The 20189-nt window shown below is 37.3% G+C and overlaps 2 protein-coding genes and 1 non-coding gene across 5 annotated transcripts in view; all 3 read right to left on the bottom strand.

Annotated features, from left to right (window-relative positions):
* Nucleotides 1-1993: 1993 nt before the first annotated feature.
* On the bottom strand, nt 1994-12840 carry LOC115415136 (microtubule-associated protein RP/EB family member 3-like). 2 transcript variants are annotated; one of them, XM_030128607.1, is made up of 8 exons: nt 12729-12840; nt 9981-10048; nt 9482-9609; nt 8273-8418; nt 8026-8185; nt 5369-5502; nt 4662-4808; nt 1994-3497 (listed from the first exon to the last, which is right to left on the bottom strand). In XM_030128607.1, exons 3-8 carry the CDS (start codon nt 9600-9602, stop codon nt 3429-3431), a joined length of 777 nt encoding a protein of 258 aa, XP_029984467.1. In that variant the 5' UTR covers nt 9603-9609; nt 9981-10048; nt 12729-12840; the 3' UTR covers nt 1994-3428. The 2 variants fall into 2 exon arrangements, with proteins under 2 accessions (XP_029984467.1, XP_029984468.1); XM_030128608.1 differs by having other exon boundaries at nt 9482-9606.
* trnad-guc (transfer RNA aspartic acid (anticodon GUC)) lies at nt 6555-6626 on the bottom strand. The gene has a single exon. It is a non-coding gene; the product is annotated as a tRNA-Asp (tRNA).
* Nucleotides 12841-15231: 2391 nt separating the features above from the next.
* LOC115414935 (dihydropyrimidinase-related protein 5-like) overlaps nt 15232-20189 on the bottom strand; it is a 31370-nt gene continuing 26412 nt past the window's right edge. Inside the window, exons 11-14 of one of the 2 annotated variants that reach the window (XM_030128297.1) lie at nt 19620-19762; nt 19334-19541; nt 17544-17721; nt 15232-16639 (exon numbers count right to left, since the gene is read on the bottom strand). In XM_030128297.1, coding sequence (XP_029984157.1) covers nt 16554-16639; nt 17544-17721; nt 19334-19541; nt 19620-19762 — 615 coding nt within the window. In that variant the 3' untranslated portion in view covers nt 15232-16553. Of the gene's footprint in view, nt 16648-17543; nt 17722-19333; nt 19542-19619; nt 19763-20189 lie in introns of both variants that reach the window. The other variant, XM_030128298.1, reaches the window with a different exon arrangement.

Below are 20189 nucleotides of genomic sequence, written 5' to 3'. Positions count from 1 at the left end.
CCATATTTTGTTCACATTGCAAGAAAAAAATAGCAGAAGTTTACAATTTTAACAAAAAATAAGGTATCTTAGAATTTGATGGCAGGAATACATATCTAAAAGGTTTGGACAGGGGTGACAAAAGGTTAAAAAAGTGTAGCATTCGGAGCCACAACTGAAAGAACATTTTGCAACTAATTAGGTTAATTATCAACTGGTCAGTGACATGACCGGGTGTAAAAAGAGTATCTTAGAGAGGTAAAGTCTGCCAATGTGAAATTGTGAATACTTTGAGTATCTCATAATCTCCAGTACCAAATATGGTCTGAACACTGACAGAATCTGGAGAAATCTCTGTGCACAAAGGAAGGAGGCTGAAAATAAACACTGGATGTCTATGATCTTCAGCTCCTCAGGCAGCACTGCACTGAAACCAGACATTATTTCGTAATGGAAATCACTGCATGGCTCAGGAATACATCCAGAAATCACTCTCTGTGAAGACTTCACCATGACATCCATGAAGGCAGGTTAGAGCTCTATCTTGCAAAGAAGAAGCCTTATGTGAATATGATCCAGACACATCCTTCAGTTAATCACAAATATTCAACGTGTTTGAGGATATGTGGTTTTCACTGGATAAGAAGCAAATGATAAGCTGTACAAGGAAATAAATAAAGCGGTCAAATGTAGGTGGAAATACTCAAATCTGCACCACAGTACTTAATTCCACCACAGTGATCGCCTTGTCATGTTCTTGCCACAGGCTTCATCATTGACAGATGCCTAGACCACATAAATCGTGGACCTGCTGCAGTTTTGTGCCTGGCCTTTGTGTGTGGAACAGACGGTGAGTGTTGGCAGACGAGCCTTTTAAAAGACCCACTTAGTATCGCTCAAGTGATTCACTTAGTGTTTGGCAAAAACCCCCTGGATTCCTGTCAAGGGTTTCATCCATTAAATCTGAACACAAGCTTGAACATTAACCACTAGAAACATCAAACTGGGTTTATATCATTTGAAGATCAGTTGCTTTTACATTAACCCTTAAAGACCCAGATAGCCACCAGCAACCAAAACATCTACCAATCGACAATGTTCAATAATGTCTGATCTACTAATCCTATCACTACATGTAAATAATTGATGTAAAATGCAGTTTGGCATCTTTTCATAGTCATCAGATATGACCTATTTGGACATTCAGAGGTTTCATAGTGAACATGGAAACACTGTCATCCTCTATAACATTGATTCACCAGTAAAACCCATGGAGTTGGATCAATGATAGTGGATGGAGCTACTTGTTACTTGATACTACAGTTGCTGATAAAGTCACTTTTTCTTCGGTTCCTTCTATTTCTGATATACTTTATCCTGAGCTTTTATAAACATATGCATGATCAGTAAATTAAATAAAGGAAAATACCAGATTTTTTCTTGATTAAAGCAAAATGCAGAGGACAATGTTATAATAATTCCGATAAATTACTTAAGAAAGGTTAAATAAAGAGAAAAATTCATTTTTGTAATTGCCACAAAAGTAGCATTAGGTCTTTTTGGGTTAATAATACATGCCCCCCTTGCTTTAAATAATACTGGAAATAGGTTACTAGAAAAAAGCATTTCTTTACACTAGATATTTATATGATTATCTTTCATATCACATAATATGCATATATTTCTTTTTTAATCATTTTTCTCTTTACATTATTTTTACATTTCTACATTGCTTTTTGTCTCTTCAGGCTCATTCCTTAAGCCAAAACTTTGACCTTGTTTCTGGTTAAATGTAGCTCAGTATTAGTTGGAAAAATAGGATTCATTTCTGAGAAGCAGTATGTTTTTTACTGTGTTGAAATTCCTTTTTTGCAGTGCAGTGTGTACATAATTAGCAGTAAAGCTTATGGAAACAAAATATTTGTCAATGTCAAAACCTTTGGCCATAACTGTAAGCTTGAAAAAGTAAGTGAAAACACAGCAGAAACAGATCAGATGTCAAACAGTGAAATGATTTACTTTTCTTAAACCTCAGAACTTTATTTCATTCCAGCAGTAACTCCAAATGATGCAAGTTTAACACAAGGCTGCCACAGCAACAGTGAGAGGAGATGATGTTTCATCTCTCTGACCAGTACGTCTAAAGTCAAATTCCAAACCACCCCTGTAGCTCCTCGGCAGCCACTGTGGCGTTTTAACGCTATGCAACACATGAAAACTCAATGAAAAACGGCAAAAGAAGAATATAGCAGCTACAATGTTTAACTCAATTAATGCAGTCAAACATTAGTACTTAGTAGTGTCTGTCTGTAGTCTCATGTTTTTACATTTGTTCATTCATAGAATTTCAAAGCCTGACGTTTGATAAATATGTTTTACACTGATGCCTCTGACTTGGCCATTGAGGAATTCAATGCAAATAAAAAACAAACCTCTTTAAAACAAACCTATAAAATATAAAATTGCATCTTCCTGTATCTTTCTGGCTTCAGCCAGTCACTGCATCTTGGCATTTTGGATCATTTCAGTCATCTCATTTTGCTACATTTAGTGCAAGACCTTCAATTTCCCCAAATCCAAAACCACACATTTTTTTCTGAAACTGTAAAGAGCAGATTAAAAAAAGATAAATAAATAAAAACATAAATACATCATGCTGTCTCATAAAGAAGCAGTTTCATGAGCACCCTCTCTGCTAAGACAACTTGAAAAGTACATACACTGTGATGTTTGTTTATTTAGTTTTTACCTCAGAATGATGATGTTTTATGCTTGTATATGTGAGCTGATCAAAGTCTGGGATATGTTTGTGGGTTATATATAAGTTCACATGTGTCATCATATGTATTATGTAAAACGTGCATGTGCAGGCCTCTAGACTGAACCGAACACGCTTTGAATGTTTTAATCTTATGAAATTCCCATCTGAAATATCCGAAAACTGGTCACATTGTGTGAACAATGTAGTGTGATTTCATAAATAAAGTGTTTAGCGAACCCTGGTGTACGGTATAGTGTCTGTGTGCGGTCACCAGTCGTAGTGAGCGGTGAGAGAAAGTGACCCACCTCTTCAGACAGACAGATTGATAGCACTGTTGGCTCCAGGCTGCCAGTGCCGGATCCCTGTAATCTCATTGCTATTAACCTTAAACCACAGACAGACTAGCAGTACAGCTGTCCACTCTGGTAGCAGGTTAGAATAAATTGAGTAAGCCAAGCCAGTCCTAGTCCTGACAGGTCTGGGTTAAGTGTTCATTGCTAGTAAGAGGCTGTTCAGCAAAGTCGACATGGATATGGACAGCCACAGATGAGATGGGAGAAGTAAGCAAAGAGTGTAAAAAGTAAAATAAATGGAGCAAAAGGGAGAGAAGGTGATGACAATTATGACAATTAAAGAATGAGAGGGGAGGGGATGACAAACTGATGGTGATGAAGAGAAGATGAAGACTTTAGTACTCCTCCTGGTCTCCTCGTGTTCCTTCGTCAATGTCTTCATCTTCTGGTGGCGCGAAACCCTCCTGTAAAAAAAGTCAAAGGTGAATAAACAGTAGGATGATGCAGCTACTACATGGCTTCGGCACTGCTATTCATAATGTGTCATGTTATCATCTCTTCCAGTTTGAAAAATTAAAGGTCATTTATTACATTTATTATTCAACATCCATGCATCTTACCATAACTTGAAAGCAAATTATTAAACCTGCAACTGGTTCCAAAAACATCTCAGGATTTTCCCTGCAGTCTGAGTTAAGGTTCCTTAAAATAAAATCTGCTGCACAAACCAACCTTAAGTCTTCCTTAAAATCTTCACCACTATATCAATTAGATGTATCAGCCAATATTTGCCGATATCATCCAATATCAGTATATAGCATCTTATAAGATGTGTTTTCACCCATGGCAGTGTCAGATAGTTATTAGATATTTATAGTGTAAGGATATATAAAATGTTTTCTCCTAAATGTGTATATTTGAATCTCAAAGGTTGTTCATTCAAAGGTTAAAATTAAGGTTAAGCTTAAATCGCTTAATTATCCCAAAGGGAAATTTGGTCCCTGCATTTTACTTATCCTAATACAGTTTCACACAGTACCTAGCATTAGCATTAGCACTAGCATACAGACACTAGGAGCAGTGAGGGGTTTTTTTGGTAACAAAAATAAAATAGAGAAACAAAAACAACATCCATATCAGCTATTGGCCAAAATGTCATCTTAAATATTAGTATTGGCCAAGAATTCTGCAATCAGTGCATCCCTAGTTTTCTATTTTCTAGTTAATAATAAATTATTACATGTCTAAAAGGTCAACAGTGCACAGCGTCATCCTCTAACCTGCTGAATAATGTGGTTCCTGTTAAAACAAGGAAAGGGTGAGAAAGCGGTGCACTTTTTTTAACACTGTCAGCTTCCCAAAAGTGCAGAGTGATAAAAGTAATCACAACTGCATGCACAGCTTTCATACAGACTTTAGAATTTTACTGCTGCAAAACCTGTCAAATGCCTCAATGAAATAAACAAGTGTCATTCTTAAGAAGAAAACATAAGGTGGTTCTTGCAACCAGCTCTAGAGTCTCTGTGACTGACGCTTCACTAAAAAGCCCTAAATATATGTCATGGCATTTTATATAAATGCTCCTGTGTGTGTGTGTGTGTGTGTGTGTGTGATCTGACTGTATTTACCTCTGTAGCATACAATATGTCCATGATTTTGCCGAGGATTGGGTTGTTTTCGTTTTCTTGGCAGATGAGCTCGATGTCTCTTAGCTTTCCGAAGTAGAAGTCCCTCTCCTTCTCCAGTCCGTCTACAGTCAGCTTCATATCCAGCAGCTTTGATCAGAAACAAAAGCAGAGGGAAGAAAGGTCAGATAGAGAGTACCTGCACAAGGCTCACTATGTAACAGACCTTCTGTATATATAAAATTTGATATACCTGCAACTTTTTATTAATTGCAAAGCCTTTAGGATAATTAAAATGTGAAGAAAATTAAATGTCAAGATAAATAAATGATTATTTAAAATGTATACAAGATAGAAGCATTGGAACCATAGACCTTTACATGACCATCTCAACCAAGTAGTTTTGTTTTTTCATGTTCCTGTGTTTGACCCATTCATTCTTCAAGACCACCTCCCATGTGGACCCTACTATTCTTTATCCAACCTCAGCCGACTTCCTACAATCTAGGTGGAAGGAAGCCCTGAAGGCAAACTTCTCCCACCAACACACAGAGCGAACACAGTGACCTTTCATTACGTGGAAGCAGTTTTCAAGCAACTCCAACCTGTTTTATCACTGTGCTGCTTCTGACAAAAGGAGCCTTAATATGAGTCATGCGTTCCAGTGTGATTGTGGGAAACCTGTAGATGTCTGAACAAATCAGCAGTACCTGCTGGTTGAGCTCTATGAGCTCAGCGTCTCCTCCATTTCGAGTGACTGGAGTGTTCCTGCGAACAGGTGCATTGATCTGCCTCTGGGGGGCAGGGACGCTCTTTGGTGCTGTAGGAGACGTTCTCATGGGGCCTGAAAAACAACAGGGGTTCATCCATGAGTAAACACTGACATACAGATAGAGATACATATCAGTTTTATTTACCTCCAGGGGAAACTTATTCTGTTACATACTATTATATATGTTAGCATCCACTACCCTTTAAACCCTGTAAAGCACTTTGGGTCAATGTCTGTTGTTTTTCAATATGCTATATAAATAAACTAACTTGACTTGACTTAAACCTTGAAAGGCTCGGGATAATGTGCTGATAATAGACTGATGACTGTCTGTCCATTCACTCACAACAGATCAACTGTGATGTTAACTTCACTTTTACTGAGTTCTGTAACAGTTTCTACCCTAAATGTCTAGTCCAGGGGTGTCAAACTCATTTTAGTTCAGAGGCCACATATAGCCGTACATGTTCTCAAGTGGGTCAGATCAGTAAAATAACAATAGTGAAACAAATAAAATTAGATTAGGAAAATATTTACATCTACAAGGTATCTTTTGAAAAATAGGACCAATGGCCCTGTATCTCACCACCATGTTCTATCAAGAATCAATAACAAATTGAATTTGTGAGGTTGTCAGGTTGTGCCGCTATGTCAGAGTCCTGTGGTCTTGATGCAGGAGATCAATCTTTCAACAGAAGTGGGTGGTACTTTCACTGGAGAAGAACTCAACAAATTAAATCAAAGTCCATATACGACTTCTATCTGTGATCAATAGTAACAATATTGATATCTCTAAACTTTTCCATGTTTTAAGCCATTAAAGGCAAATTTTTAATATTTAAGAAATTATCAAAATTCAAAAATTTAAATTTCTCAAAACTGAACAAGCATTGTAGCATTGCCTTGCAGTGACAGTAGTACCACCACCAGCCTCTAACAAATTAGTACTTGATATAACCATGTTGTAGCCCTTCTGAAACAAATTTCGCTCGCCCTCAGGCAGTTTTTTGGTAGTGGACACAGAAAAAACAGTTGCAGTTTGGGCCCTGGTGTTAAACCTGCTTCAGTGGAAAAGGGATTTCAGAGGCCTTGCACTATTAACCCAGTGCAGCGCAAAATATCTCCTCCCCGTCGGGGAATTGAACCCCGGTCTCCCGCGTGACAGGCGGGGATACTCACCACTATACTAACGAGGAGACGTGCTGATCTTAAAACACGCATGTCCATGTAGTGCAGCAAAACTATGATTAACTCTAGAGATCAAATGTCAGAGGTGTCCCGATACTTTTGGCAATATAAGTCAGACAGCTCAGTGTATGTGTGAGAACAAACAACCCAGCATGGAGAGAATTCTACCACTGACCAAACCACCAATGCTGATCCTTTTTTAATCTCATGAATTCATCCCAAGGGCTGGACGGGACCGTTTGGCTGGCCGGTTTTGGCCTCAGGCCATGTATTTGACACCCCTGGTCTAGATCATGGTCTTTCTTTAGTGTGTCATCACCAGTCACTGTGAAAAGTATTGACAGGCTCAAGCTCTGAACTGTTTAGTCACTGTTAAGACACACATGCACAAACAACACAGTTGTTGACACAGAATCAACCTGAACAGGATGTTTTTCACTGCATTTTGACTTTGACCTAAGCTTTATGTATTTTATGTATTTCTTTAGATCTAGATCTTAGGCTATAATTTTACTAGTACTAATGAGCTGAGCATGAATCTAAGTATGAGGCTACAGGATTTTCTGAAACCTGACGATAGTGATGATGATTGTATTCTTAGTTTTGTCTACCAGTCAAAACCTAGTAAATATGTGACATTTATGACTTTGTTTTTGTCAAGTGTAGTCACAAGTCATTACAGTTTCCAAAGCAAATTCTGTGTTTTTTCCATAACATGCTAAACACAGTCATTCATGATGAGGCTTTGTGTGCTTTCCTAATAGAAATACCACAAATGACGATCTCTGACATTGTTAATGCCACAGAGTAAACTGTGATCATGAACATAAACACGAAACTTCTCTACTTTAAACATATTTGGATGAGACATGCTACGATCTTTTATTTTATGATCATTTTAATTGGCTGAAATTTACGCAACAGTAAGTGAGAGGTGAATGTAATTGAAAAGGTAGCACAGAAGAAAAATTCACACTCCATTCACGTTTTTCTTTTATATTATTTGATTTTTTTTTTTTTTTTATCCTGGACTACTATGAAGTCTATTTACTTTATTCTCTGTTATTTAAAAGGAGACATAGACTGCTCTCACTGTGAAACTGATGATAATAAAGTACTTGTTAGAAAATGCTGACAGCCACTGATGCCTCCAATAAATATACAGAGAATAGATCAAAAACACAAACCAAGTAACTCACACCGTTATTGTGGAAAATACACATTGCAGACATGAACAGCACACACACATGCTGGATGGAGGGGTGTTACCTGAGCGAGAGGGTCTTTTAGGTTTGTGATGAGTGAGTTCACCTGGTTAAGGGCGAGGATGTGTTTGCATGAAGATATCAGAGCAATGAAATGAAGGGTTAAAGTTCACACACAGTTGGTCGAGTCCTACGTCTGTACCTGGGTTTGGAGGAGGCGGCGTTCCTTCCTGTCCCTGTCGTGACTGAAGAGGGTCATATTCTTTCCCGTCGTAGTTGGCGTCGAAGAACTTCTTAAACCACTGGAGGAACTCAAAGTTGTCCTGAAACTTCCCCTTCACCAGTTTCTCCACAGGGATGATCTGACGGGACACAGAGGTAATAAGAGCCGACACAGAGGACAGACTGAGGAGGAATATCATCAAAGTGCTGGATGTGTGTGGTCTCACCTTGTCCACATTCATTCTCTTGAACGCAGCCTGTAAGACCTTGAAGTTGTGAATGTATTCATGTTCCAGTTTAGCATTAAACTTGACTTTCTTCAACAGGATGCAGCCTGGAAACAGCATGTCCATGAACTGACAGTAGGCAGCACCTGGAGAAAATGACACAAACGCACATCATCAATTCAATGGCTAGTTATAGGCGGACTATGTATTGAATAATGTGTTGTAACTTGTTCTGTATCACAAACATCATGTTCAAGTTGTCACAGTGGTATGAGATTCACACATCTTAACATGTTGAGTAGGGCTAAATATTGATTTTATCAGTGTTATGGATCATGTATGGTTTAACCCGTTTTTCCCATCTATTCAAAATTAAGACACAACATTCAAATACAGTTATTTCAATAAAATTCACTGCATATGTGTAAAATCAACTACAGATGGAGCAGTTAATCAGTTCGGTTGGTTAATAGACATTGATATGGTGTACAAGTTGTTAACAAAAAAAATTACTTTGAGGGAAAATAAGTGCCAAAAAATATGGCCATCTATGTTTTTACTGTTTGTCTTTTTTAACTAACATTTGTTGCTTTCTAATAAATTGAAAAACAGCTGATGTCATACAGTACTGTGCAAAAGTTTTAGGCCACAAGTCGGTCTATAGTTTTAGCAAGAGTATTGTGGTAAATTATATTGCACAAATGCATTGCTCAGTCTGTGTAACAAGATACAACTGAAATACTGAACAGCATTCAAGACAAGAATTTGAGAACAAAACAGACTGAGGTGTCCAGTACTTAATGTGACCTTCAATTTTTCTTAACATGTCTTTAACTCATCTGTGAAGACTTTATGAGATTTACTGAACTAATCTTCTACTGTCTTATTCCAGGTTTCATTCAACACTTGTCCACTGTTTCTTATTGAAAAAGAACCATTTGTGAAGATCAAAATTGTTAAAAATTCTTATAATAAATGTTTTCACCAGAAATAATTTACAAAAAAAAAGCCAGTTCTGTTTTGAGAGAGCTCCAGAGGACGCATTGCTGTTGATCTTGCAAAGCTGTAATAGCAGATGGATGTGGATGAACTAGATCCGTTGTCTGGCCTTGGTTTGTTTATCACAAGGAAGAAATTATTCAGTAAACAAACCAAAACACCCAAATACTATTTACAGGTTACAATGTCTGGCCATAATAAACAGTTTACCTGAACAAAGCTGTTCGATCCTTGTGAAGGTGAGCTGTAGAGAGTCGTTAACCCATGCCAACATGTCATGGCGACTGAGGTTCTCTATGTTCATAGAGGTGGAGTAGACATTCACTGCCATCCTCCTGCCGTACCAACACATAAATATTAGATGCAACATACATATAAGTACAGGATAACAGCCTCAGATTAAGACTGCAGAGTTCTACCATTTACAATAAGACTGTGGATGATTTAGGAGCATGGTTGCAGAGTCTGCAATAAAATTGTAGGTTTTTCATTAAAATATGTATCATTTGGCCTTATTCTGGAGCATTTTTATCATTTATCTGTCAAAAATTTGGAGAGAAAAATCTAGTATCAGTTTTTTTTTACTATTTAAAAAAAACATGGTGGAAATACAATATAAGAAAAAAACAGGTGGGAGTTGTATTTTTCTATAATTCCCCTCTCTTTTTCATTTTTCTTGTCCTCTGAAAGACACACAGAAATGACTTACCTGCTCTGGGTGTGCGTTGGTGTGAACTGTTAAGAACTGGGTTGTATTTGGCCACCTTATAAAAAGACCTGGATACAGAAACAGAAACCCCATGAGACACCATTTATACTGACCTACAAAGTTACTTCACTGTCTGTGAGAAAAATCGACATTTTGTTTAGTTGAACACACAGCTTGTTGGTCAAAAAATGGCCCACTAAAGGGTCCAATCTGTTAGGTGGAATGAATTTGTGGAATGCAAAAATTGTAGATGTCTTCAATATATTAAAAACTGAAGATACAATTACAAGGAAATCTTTAAATTTCGGCTATAAGTTATCCATTCACAAAAAATGTGAATAACCTGAACAAATATGAATAACCTGAAATGCCTTAAGAGAGGTCAGTGCACTTTTAGAAATATTATGCTTGTTATTAAATCTTTTGTGCCTTTGTATATTCACTGTGATCTGTTGTAATCGGGTACATGTGTGTAAATGATAAGCTGAGGCATAATATTGTTAAAATTGTACTTATTTTTCTTAAAAATTTCAGGTTGGTCATGTTATTCGCATTTTTAAAAGGTACTTTGTAGATGTATTCATTTTCATAATGCAATTTTGCTGTTATTTTATTTTTATTTTACTGCTCTGGCCCAATTGAAAACATATTGGGCTGTAGTTTGAAACCCTTGGCTTAAAGGGAACTGTTTTGTCTTTGTAAATTCCCTTGACACAACTGACATGCTTGCACTGCAAATCAATCAAACCGGGCTAGTGCCCTGCTCAAGAGCGCCTCCACAGATGAACTCTCACAGTCACTAGTTCACTCTCTTGACCATTAATCTGCCTCAGTTAATCCTCTTCTACAGCTTCAACATGCTGTAACCCATCACAGCCGATAAAGGCAGCTAAAATCCCCTGTAAGTGCAGCCAATAAGCATAAACACCAATGCATCTCGATTCATCACTTTGACAATCAAAGATAAGGAAAAATCCAGCAGTACTGGGGCATTTCCTGTGTCCAGACTGCCTCCTAAATAAACAGCATACAGGATGCCGTGCTGAACAATCACTACCTACATCCAGGCTTCACAGAGGTGACACTGTCCGCCAACTGGGAAGCTCATTTGGTTATGGCTATGAATACCTGTCTTTACATACTGCGCGCACAATGTCCCAGCAGTCTGGAAAACTGATTTGACTAATATGTAACTTAAGGCCAGCTGATTATAACTGAACAGTTCAAGTGATTTACAATCTACATGGCTTAAAATGGTTATAGTTAATGTACTTGGCAGAAAAAAGCTGAGTGATAAAGATGACTTTGTTAATCTCTACACCAGGGCTGGGCGATTAATTAATGTGATATTATTTCATATCATGATGAATATTTTTTAACATGATTTATACATTTTAGTTTTGCCTTTAGGGTTAATTTTGTTGAGCAAAATATGTGCTACATCACAAAATCAGAGACCACGGGTGGATATGAAATTACAGTCAACATGTTTACTCTCCACAACTTTAAGATACAGCTAATATTTCAAGAAGATACATAGTTGCTGTTGGCTGATGAGTTGAGCAGGTTACCTTCTGATATTCAGAAAATTAGAAGCAAAGTGTTTCCTGACTATACACACATGGCTTGTTAATATAAAACATAAACAAAAGAGACAAAAATAAGACTAGCTACAGTGTCGCACCCTGGATTTAATTCAAATAATTCAGAGATACATGCACAATTAATCAAACTGCTGTTCCAATTTCAACCTGTGCTATTAAATGGTAAAGGGCTGCAATTTATAGGTCCTATCTGGTGATTTTTGGATTCAGTAACTGCACAGAGGGAAACTGTGTAAAAACATGCAAAATGACAGGCTTTTTTCAACGCTTTTGTCTGTGTTATTCTAGTTCTTTGAATTTTTGATCTGAAAAAGAAATTATAAACGATAGAAAAGATATCAGTTTTCTTTGATAACCAAGCAAACAGACTCAAATCGCAAAACTAATCAGAATATGATTTTTCTAGCAAATCCTGGATTCAAAACTGCACAGGCAGACAGACTGTATTTTATGTTGCACTTTTAGTAAAATATCCGTGTTAGATGTTAATTTCCTTTGACTGGAGGATAATATATTCAAAAAACGTATACAATGTTTAAGAAGAAAACCTCTTTTTACAGCAGAGGTGAGATAATATTTCGACCTAAATCTCAAAATGCAATGTAATGAATTGTTTGTTCACTGCAACTGTAAGCTAGTATATTACAAACAGTGAAGGGCTTATTACTTTGTGCGCAATGATAACCGAGTTTCTATCCCGGACTCGGTGCCGCTCGTCCCTCGGCTCATCCCGGTGGTTTGGATCCGCGGAAAGTGCGACAGTCTCCGCCACTGACACTGTATTGTGATGCTAGCCTTTAGCTAACTCACACTGCTAACACGGCTTTACGATCTAAGTTAGATTCAGGCTTTCTTGGTAACCTTTACAGGCTTTTCATATGATTTAATTTCGCAGAGGAGATTTTTAAAAACTTAAAATACGTAGAAGTGTGAGTGAAAATGGGACTTTTTATCCTTACGTTACCCCCCTCTGGAGGCCTTTCCGATAATATACACGCACATTACCCGAGTGGGAATGACAGCGCTGTCACCTACGGGCTGGTACAAGTATTTATCTGGCACATAAATCAAAGCAGCCGTCAAACAGCCACATTATAATAGTAAACGGGCATATTCTAAGTGATGTGGAGTATATTTTACTCACTGGAGGTCGACAGTAGCCTCACTCCGCCGTCCCGTTGTTCAGATGATGGGCTTTTCTGTTGCTACAAACCGACTGTTACCTCAGCAAGTTGCGCGAGACTGCTCCCACCTAAGCCGCCTGTACTGCGGCTGCGCGTTACAGTTGCAGTATTTCCGTATTGTTTGGGATGAAACTGATGCTTCTGATCCGCCATGTTGGAGTAAAGGTCCGACAGTGACTGCGGACCGTGCTTAGAGATTAACCTGACCTGCACACACTCTCCCTTTGGCCCAGTCTGGGGTTTTATATTTAGTTGAGTCCAAAAGTCATACATCATGTTATAAAAGGCTGTGATATATTATCCACTCTGTTTCTGCTTTTGTAGAGTCCTCTTTTTATGTCTGGCTTTGTTAGTCCTGTCTCACCTTAAATCACCTCAACAACATGTATTAGTGTGTGTACATTAACACCATGTAGCTACACTTTCACATCAAATAATATAACTTGACAGGCTATGACAGATAAAATCTAGTTTCAATTTTATAATGGAATTATAATATAATACATCTATTATATGTTAGGTAGAACACATATGTCCTAAATATGATTTAAAAAGCCATTTTCTTGTGTGCAAACATGAGCCAAAAATCTAGAAATCTATCCAGTAAAATAAATAGTATTAGATGTGAATAAATGACTGGTATATATAGTTTTATATTCTAATTTTTAGTGTTATATATTTTATGTATATATTCTCTTTAAATCCTGCATTTATTTAATCTATTGTGTATTTTGTATAGTGTTTTTTTTTTTTCATATACTGTATTGTATATGTATATTTTCTTTTCCATTATCAATTTTTACTGTTGCACAGAGCACTGATAATTTCATTGTGCGACTTTCACAATGACAATATTAATTTCTATATATTAAATAAATAAAACTTGGTATTATATTTATCATATGCTATGTTCATGGTAATAAGATGACCTTTACTGATCACCTCCAGGAAATTCAATTTCCCAATGGTTCAAAATAAAATAAAAACAAAATGAGCATATTGTTCATTATTTACAATATAATTTTAGTAGTAATAGACATACATGTACATGCAGTACTTTCCATTCTCTATCATGGATTTCTAAATTATTTTTCTAGTTCTTTTCATTTAATAATTCATATTTGCACTGTATTTTTGTTTATATGGCAACTGCGAAACCATGTAATTAAGGCTTTCGTACTTCTGCCCTTGACAAGCTATGTAGATTATTAAAAAGGACACATGAGGACAAAACAATCCTTTTCTTTTTACTTTATTATTTTGCCATTATTTTTGTGGTAAGAAACAAGCAGCCACTTACAGATTCAACAGGTTCACTGTCCAGCACAACAAGAATCTACAAACACACACAGCCACTGAGCAGTTAGTGCCTTCAAAACAACAAAACCATCCAACAATAAAATCATGTTATCGTAGGTAAAAAAACAGCACCAGTTGTTGTCGTTGTTAACCTGTGGCGTTCAGGGAGCTTCATCCCTCTATGTCCATGTGGTGCTCTTCATGCATGGGCATCGATGTGGCACAGGTGATTCACATTGGCACATTTATTCTTTCAACTAAAAAAACACAAACATCCTAAATATATAGTACACGGACGACAAGATGTGATCAAGTATAAATATAATACTGCTAGGCAGGAATGAGAGACATTGTCAGGAGGTGAGAGGGTCGGCGGTTTCTTCAGCCTGTGCAGCTCAATCTTCCTGCCCTCTGGAGACTCGACAAGTAACAACAACCCTTATCATTAAACATGGGGAGTTTGCTTTTAGAAGCCCATTAGATGCTACTGAAACTTAAACACATAATTTTCTTTTGAGGTGCACAAACTGGGGTTCTCATTTGAATCTGAATTCCCTTATTTACCCATGAGGAATCACCTTGATCCAGTTCATTGCTTGCTTGTAATGTCTGTGTGGCAAGACTTGATTACTATTGTCAAGAAGGTACAAAGCTGACGATATACATGACTGTGGAAGCAGAGAACGGCATTTAATGCTGTTACCTCAAAGTCACAAGTGTTTTATTTTGTTACCATAGAAAACGAGGTCTGTTTTGTTGAGACAACAGATAACCACAAAAAACAAAAAGGTTGTTTCCTCTTTTTACTTACAGTGCGTTCATCAGGGATCTGCATGCACGCACTAGAACGCATCTTAAAATGAAAATATCAGATGAGCATGTAATCGATCAACACATCTGACTTGTGTCTTTCTATTAGAGATAAGATTCAGATCAGTCCTCATCACTAAAGGAGATTAGATTCAGAAGCTGACATTAATTTTCAAGTTCTCTGTGATTACCCAAAGATCTCAAATGATAAAAGATCTAATACCCAATCTGTATATATATATATATATATATATATATATATATATATATATATATATATATATATATATATATATATAACTTTTGCTGTTCATCATGTCATTAGGTCTTGAAAAAATAATAGGTTAGATATTCTTTTTAGATAAATATGGAATTCTAATATGAATAATTGATAATGAATGATATCAAATGTTATATGAGGTATCAAAGGTACCAGAAAAATGTTTGCATTGCCTAAAAATAAAAGAGGAGGGAAATTCCACTCCTAGATAATTGCAGGTATGGCTGTTCTCTGCCTCCATGCTTTATCTCTTGCCCACTGTTGATGATTCCTAGCTGTTAACTGCACCACTAGATTAATATTTGATTACTATCAAATCTCTTAGATGTTCAAGCAGCTTCTTTTTTCACTCAGTACGCTCTATGTAATCTCTCTGGTGAATGAGAAGGCACTACTTTCCCTTTTTATTCATGAAAAATTACCAGTTATTCTCAGATTGATCAGTAGCAAAGTAACAGAAAGGGTCTCCTCCCTGTCGTCTCCACTGTGACCTTGAAAACATCCACCATCCTTCCTTGAGGAGACTGAACTGACCTTGAGACACATATAGTCTATAGGATAATCGAGTTTACATACATTTAGCTCTTGAGACTCAGTTGTGATCACAGGTCAATACATTTTTCTTACTTGTGACTCTTTCTGTAGGCCTTCAGAGAGGCTGAGTGTCCTTAAGGATATGTGTATTTTCAGTCAGAGGCAGTGAAAGTATAAGGATGGATGGAGTCAAGTCTATTTGGAGAGTGCAGCGGTGTTTGAAGCAGTTGGATTTCATCACCACACGGCACAGTTCACCCATTGGAAATAAAAACACGGTTAGAGGAACCCGCCATGCAGCAGGCAGGAAGCCGTGCACAGTGGGTGGTTAAATCACAAACAGAATCCACACACATCTTCATACAACTCTAAAGCTATGGTGTCAACGGTGTACTGTATGTTTGTGTGCGACGGGGTAATAGATATTTCAATGATTCCAGTTCTACTATTTTAAATAATTCAGTCGACATCACTTTGACTCAAACCATCAAAAACTGTACTGGTTTTGACCTTTCACAGTTGTTTCGTAGCTGGCGGATACAGGCAGAATGAGAATGAGCACACTTTGTCAATGTTAGTATGATCAGCTCCAATTTGGCAGGATATTTTAATTCATAGCCAGACAGCCCTTCGCTCTCTTCACCGCAATTTATCAAATCAGTCACTCCAATTACGACAAATTAGATTTGTAAAAGTCACTTTGGTAAACTACTGATCATCAGTTACCAATCACAGATACAAGCGTCAATTTATTTCCTTCTTAACTTTACTCCTGTGATTGAAAATCAGTGCAGTTTTCCTGGTTGCTCAAAAATATACAAAACGAGGAGGCTCGGAATATTTGACGCTCCACAATCAGTGTTTACCAGATACCACTGGAGCGACCGCCAGGAGGGGCCAGGATTCGAGCCGAGGACCTCTTCGGGATGTGGTCATCAACCTGAGATCCTGAGAGGAAAAAACACCAGATGCATTTACATGTTTTGAGATTTATTCTTTGTTTCTTTTATTTTTTAAATTAAGTTTTCATTTCTTTATTTTTCATTTTTATTTAGCTTTTCAATTTTTTCTTTTTGATTTCAGCTCAAATCTGTCAGACTTTTTGGTTTGATAAAATTGCTGGAGTGTGGAACAAAAGAGTTGGTTCATTACGTAAGACTGTGAAAACACTTTTTGATTAGTCCAGACCTGCAGACTAATCACAGGAAGCTGCAAAAGGATATCACTTCCAAAAAAAGAAGAGGAAAAGCAAACGGAAGATGCAAGAACAACATGCTGACATCAGACAAAAACCCATCTATAAGAGCGACACAGCAAATGCAGGTGATGACAGCAGGACACATTAGTTCACATGGAAAACAGCAGCATAGAAGTGAAATTCACCAAACCAAATGTATAAAAGGTAAAACACATAAACTTTGACTTCAAGGTGTTAAAATTCAATTGGTTTTATTCTGAATATTTGACAAATTTGATTTTGTGATCATTTCTAGTTTTAGGTTTTCAGATATTGAAGGAAAGCCTTGACAAACAACATTAAACATAATTTCAAACCATTATTTATCAAAGGTTCCTATTGTATTAGGATCTTAACATTGCTTAATTAGCACCTGGAGCTAAATCAAAAGAAAGTAATTTACAGTCATTTACAACTCACCAAAACAGCTTTAACTGAAGGCGCTAACCTCCAGAAAGATTCATTTTTATTTTTAAAACCTTTTTAAGATAATAAATGTACAAGATTTATTAGTTCTCATTCCCTATGTCATAATATCACAGAAAATTCCAAACTAATCCTAAAAAAGCGTGAATTAAATAGAACTGGATTATTCCATTTCCCTTTTAGTCTTACCGGAGAGACTAAAGGAGGACTCATGGAGGTCTCGGACACCCTGGTGCACACGTCCACAGGCCTTGTTGGCTGCCTCTCCGTCTATGGGGCCCAAACCGAGCTCCTTCTTCAAGGTGTTTGCCACCTTGGCCACATCTCCAGAGTAGGGATCCCTGTCGACGCCTTTATAAGCCTGGCTCTGCAACAGAAGATGAAAAGCTGAAATACAACGGTGACCCAATGAAGATAAAAGATGATAAAAAAAAATCTGATGAGTGACTGGGAGTAGTTTTCACCATAGGGTAAAGGAATTTATTGTTTTGTGTTCATGTCTGCAAGAGACATTTACTGTGTGTTCTGTCGCTTCTCATTCTTAATACCAGTCCTACGAAATCAAGTACCATAATTTTGTCCTTGAAAATGGATGTTTTAAAAGGAAATTACCTAAAAAACATACTGACATTGTGCTGAGAGAAAACAAAACCAAGCACACGTGGGGGAAATTTGTCTTTAGGGGCTTTTTTTGCCCCTAAAACCTACACTAGCCTAAAAATCAGTCAATGAAGTACGAATTTGCCAGAAACTAAACTTCTAAAATATTCTGCCATAATCATTTTAGCATGTCATTTTAACATTTTAACCCACAAAGACCCAAACACCAACTAATGACCAAAATCATCTCCCAATCTAATATACTGAATAACTTCTGAACCATTAATCCTGTCAATACATGTAAATAATTGGTGTATAATGCAGTTTGTCATCTTTACATGGTCATCAGATAAGACCCATTTGAGGCTTTGTAGTGAACGTGGAAACACCTTCGACAACATTGATTAATCAGTAAAACCCATGGAGTTTGATAAATGACAGTCAATGGAGACACTTGTTTTTATGTGCAGTTATTGATATCTTTCTAAAAAAAAGTCCCTTTTTCTTCAGTTTTCTCTTTCTGATATAATAGCCCTCAACTGTAATCTAAGCTTCTATGAACATTTACATGATCAGTAAATTAAATACAAGAAAATACATGGTTTTCACTGAAAAAAATACCAAATACAGAGGATAGTATTATAATAAATGATGATAAACCATTTAAGAAAGGTGAAATCTAGAGAAAAATGTATTTGGAAACTGCCACAAATGTAACAGTGGGTCTTTACGGGTTAATGACATGTAGAATAATTAAAGTACAGAGTAAATTTTGAGATCATGCACAGACTCCATTCATTTTTCATTTCCACAACACCATATGAAGTGGCAGACAGTAATTGAAACACCACAGCCATTGTGTCTAAACGGACAAATATGAGCAACACAGTTTCACAGAATTCAACAAAGGTGATGGTGTCATTAGGTTTTCCATCTGTTTCATCTGATTACCCTCCTAAAAGCCCTGAATGTCAGAGACAACAACCATTTAATACCACAACAATTTTCCATCTTTTTAAAAACTGAAAATAAAAAATACACTGTTGCACAACTTGAGATGAGAGAAACATCAAAGGTTAAAGGAAAAAAATAGTGCAGCATATCTAGTGAGGTGGAGGCTGAGTAGAGGAGATATTTGCAGACAGCAGTGGCAGAAAAACAGTGTCAGGGCACAAAGAGAGTGTAAGCATTAAATCCTTTGTACAGACTGCCAAATCAGGGTCGTTAGACACACTGTAAGGGCAGCTGACACAGCATGGCATAAGCCTCACTGCTCCGCAACAACCAGTGAATTCTTTGGAAACACTTTCATCATCTAAGCAAATTCTGAACATACAATATATTATGGATTGTTAATGTTTGGATGAACGTGGTCATACCTTTTCTCTTTGCACCATTTTCTTATAGAGGTAGTCAGGGAAAGTGCGTTGTGGGTAAAACTTTCCAGAGCCCTCCGCACACATGAACACGCCATTCTCACACACTAAACGTCCTCGGCTGATGGTGACGAGGGGGACGCCATGGCATCGCATCCCCTCATACAGATTGAAGTCTCCACCCTGCACCTGAGTGCTCACGGAAATAGTCCTGCATGAAGACAGAGAAGTTATCAGCCTTTGTTTATGTTACGCTTAATGAAGTAAAATATGTCTTATATCTGTGAACCTTGTTGCATCTGGGTCCCAAACGACCACATCAGCGTCAGCACCGGGGATGATGCGACCCTTGCGTGGGTACAGGTTGTAGATCTTTGCAGCATTAGAGCTGGTCACTGCCACAAAACGGTTCTCATCCATCTTTCCTGTAACCTGGGAACACATCAGATTATCGTTGTTGAGTTCATTTAAAAAAAAAAAAAAACACTTGATGATGAGATGTTTGCTGTGTGATTCTAGTGGGCTAGTTTTAGGAGTGTATTAGAGTAAAAATAGGCCAGGCTGTTTTATTAATGTGCTTTTTCATACTCATATGCTTGTGAATAAAAACTTCTACCACTTAAATTCATATTATCTGGATACTACATAAAGACTATGGACTGTAACAGAAGAGATTGGGAGAGACTGGAGCACAGATCAGTGTCCTGATTGTGTTAAAACGATATGCTGCAGGGTTTATTTCCATCGGCTTGACTGGGAATGCCGTAATGTCACCCCAGAGGAGCTAGAGGGGAGTCTGGGTATCTGCTAAGGCTGCTACCCCCACAACCTAGACCCAGATGAGCAGAGGTGGGTGGAT

Source organism: Sphaeramia orbicularis, chromosome 24, assembly GCF_902148855.1.
Source record: "Sphaeramia orbicularis chromosome 24, fSphaOr1.1, whole genome shotgun sequence".
Taxonomy (NCBI): Eukaryota; Metazoa; Chordata; class Actinopteri; order Kurtiformes; family Apogonidae; genus Sphaeramia; species Sphaeramia orbicularis.
This window is presented reverse-complemented; position numbering and strand designations above follow the sequence as displayed.

Excerpts from the sequence above, each read along its gene's own strand:
- LOC115415136 (XM_030128607.1), bottom strand. The coding sequence starts at position 9,602 with ATGGCAGTGAATGTCTACTCCACCTCTATGAACATAGAGAACCTCAGT. Across the intron at positions 8,419-9,481 it reads GATCGAACAGCTTTGTTCAG|GTGCTGCCTACTGTCAGTTC; the intron begins GTAAACTGTTTA and ends CATTTTCTCCAG. Across the intron at positions 8,186-8,272 it reads AGAGAATGAATGTGGACAAG|ATCATCCCTGTGGAGAAACT; the intron begins GTGAGACCACAC and ends GTGTCCCGTCAG.